At 30.3% G+C, this 2,799-nt stretch overlaps 1 protein-coding gene across 1 annotated transcript in view; it reads right to left on the reverse strand.

The window, feature by feature from the left end:
- Positions 1–1,717, reverse strand: part of LOC117109063 — a 3,487-nt gene extending 1,770 nt beyond the window's left edge. Inside the window, exons 1-3 of the mRNA XM_033251298.1 lie at positions 1,669–1,717; positions 1,104–1,311; positions 359–487 (exon numbers count right to left, since the gene is read on the reverse strand). Of these exons, the coding sequence (XP_033107189.1) occupies positions 359–487; positions 1,104–1,115 (141 nt within the window). The 5' untranslated portion in view covers positions 1,116–1,311; positions 1,669–1,717. The remainder of the gene's footprint in view (positions 1–358; positions 488–1,103; positions 1,312–1,668) is intronic.
- Positions 1,718–2,799: the final 1,082 nt, after the last annotated feature.

A 2,799-nucleotide genomic window follows, 5' to 3' on the forward strand; every position in this document is an offset into this window, starting at 1 on the left:
GCTCCGTCAAAACTCCCCATGGTGACGTCGAACATATCGTCTGAATTTTTCTTGACCCATGTTGAGTTGTTGGAGAACAGTATTGATTTTCGTGACTGCATGATGATATCTACTTCTTCCTCTGTTATTATAGTATTATTATTATTATTATATGTATATATATGTATGTATATATGTATATGTATATGTATATATATGTGTATATATATATATATACATATATATCATTTCTTTTTTCTGTTCAGACATATTTTTTTCATCATTTTAAAGGGTTAGATAAATCTAAATAGAATCATATTTGGGAACAATAATAGTCATAGCAATAATAATAAGTTATTAGCAACATATAAATACGTACATCTTGAACTGGTGAAAAGTCCTGTTGGAATTCAGGGAGTTCGTGCGATGGTGACGGTGTTGAACATACAGGGTCTGCTGGTGGCGACGCTTTGGTACCATATGCCTCCTCTAACGATGGCCAGCTAGACTGTTGGGAACATTTGGAACAACTTATATAAGTATGCAAATACGTACATGAAGTGATTTTAATATTTTTTTTATTATGTGTATGCAAATACATTAGAGTACCTTTGGGGCACCTCAAGGGAACACCCCTTAAGGGGAAAATTTTTCGGACACAAAATGAAGGAAAATATATCCTTAAATACTATTGCCAACCACTATTCAAGGGACCCCTTAAAAGAGGATTAACTGTAAGTACATAAAGTAATTTTTATAATAAATATATAATCATGTTTAACACTGTAAAACATTTTGATGTATGCAAATAAGCAGGTTACAGGTTATATATGTACATGTATATGTATGTATGTATATATGTGACATACCTCATCATATATATATATATATATATATATATGAATAAACATATATATATAACAGAATAAAACAAGCACGTCATCAATGCCAATCTGGGATTACGTTCTAAATACCCACATAGAATTTATATCCAGAGGGGTCCCAAATAGACACAAAACAGACACACAAAGATTCTTAAAAGCAAAAAATCATTAAATATCTACATGCAAGAAAAAAAGAAAAAAAAAGAAAAGATACAAAATATAGATGGTTTAGATGATTACCTTAGATGGCATGGCGCACTTGACAGGAGAGATTCTTCAGGAAATCAGCGGCACGACGTGGAACAGTTTTTCAATAAAACAATTATGATTCAATCAAGACGATGTGCTGAATTCGATGGAACACACCCAACTCAACTTTTGAGCACACGATCAACAATTCAAAACAAAAGCTACAGCACACAATCACAATCTTAGAAATTTAACTTATCTGTTAAATTAAAAAAAACTTTTAAACTTAAAAGTTAAATAAAATTTAATTAGTGTAACAGTGATTAAATTAAACTAAATTCAAAACTTTAATAATAACCAAACTTAGAATAGATTTAAACTATTACGGAATTTTTAATATAAAACTCAGAAATTAAACTTAATATTAAATTTCTCTATCAATTCCAGCAACTATCAATTCACTCTATAACTCAATCAAAACAAACTAACTCACGTTATTACAAAATTAAGCTTAAACAATTTAACTATCAGAATTAAACTTATTGTCAAATTTATCTATCGGCTCCAGCAACTATATCAAATCACTCTGTAACTCAAAACAAACTAACTCACGTACCCAAACGAATATCAAGCAAACGAACGTTGAGAGAAATCTTATAAAACAGGCAGCAGTACGATGGATCATCAAGTGATAGAGTTAAGATGGAAAACCACAGCTTATATACACTCAATCACAGCTCTCTGTTCCTTTGATGGAAACTACAATGCAACACCAAAATCTCTTTTTTGTCTTACGGCACATCTTTGATAAGTTTTTGTAAAAGTGCTGCTATTGTCTATATTCATAACTTAGCATTCGTCGTAGCTGCACAACTCGCTTGTCAAATGAACACATATAACTTTGTAACCTTCCAGTACATAAAATATTTGTAACATTTATTAGGAAAAATAATTTATTCTTTACGGTTTTAATTCACGATCAAATAGGTACTGCATCTGCGTTTGCTAATTACAGTGCAATTTTTTTTAAATACCGATATCCAGCACCTAACTTAGTTAGTCATTGCGATGTAAAAACTATTGACACGTATTTAGACGTAGAATGAAACGACTTTCAAACTGTGACCAATCATAATTATTATTAATAATACGAGAAAAAACAATCCGTTATTAAGGGTCAAATTGACAATAGTTTATATCCTGTTTATGTTTACAAACAAAAGTAGGGCACGTTAATTGTAGGATATCATACATTGTGATGTAAGAATATGACATTACTAGCTAAAATAATTCGTATGAAATACTATTAGTTGTAGTGAAACAATAAACAAAATAATGTCGCCTTAATAGGAATTGTGTTCCATTATTTGTGTTATCCACAGTGAAAAAAGGGGAAAAACACATTAGATTATTAAGGGTCAAAATTTGCAAGATTAGTTTATATTAAATAACAAACACAGTGGGCATTTTCACCATAGGCCTATGGATTAAACATATGAACAACATCGTGATGTTAAAAACTGTAGAACAGTTCATTTATTTGCAAAGAAATTGTCGGCCAGTCCTCTGACCTTCATCAGCTTTACTGAATGTAAAAGTTGGCTGTTACAAGTTCTATACTGGTCTCTTATACACATCTAGATGTGTATAAGAGACAGCAATCACAATCTTAGAAATTTAACTTATCTGTTAAATTAAAAAAAACTTTTAAACTTAAAAGTTAAATAAAATTTAATTAGTGTAACAG

Source organism: Anneissia japonica, unplaced genomic scaffold, assembly GCF_011630105.1.
Source record: "Anneissia japonica isolate Jap-2015-1 unplaced genomic scaffold, ASM1163010v1 scaffold12406_len387984_cov155, whole genome shotgun sequence".
Lineage (NCBI taxonomy): Eukaryota > Metazoa > Echinodermata > Crinoidea > Comatulida > Comatulidae > Anneissia > Anneissia japonica.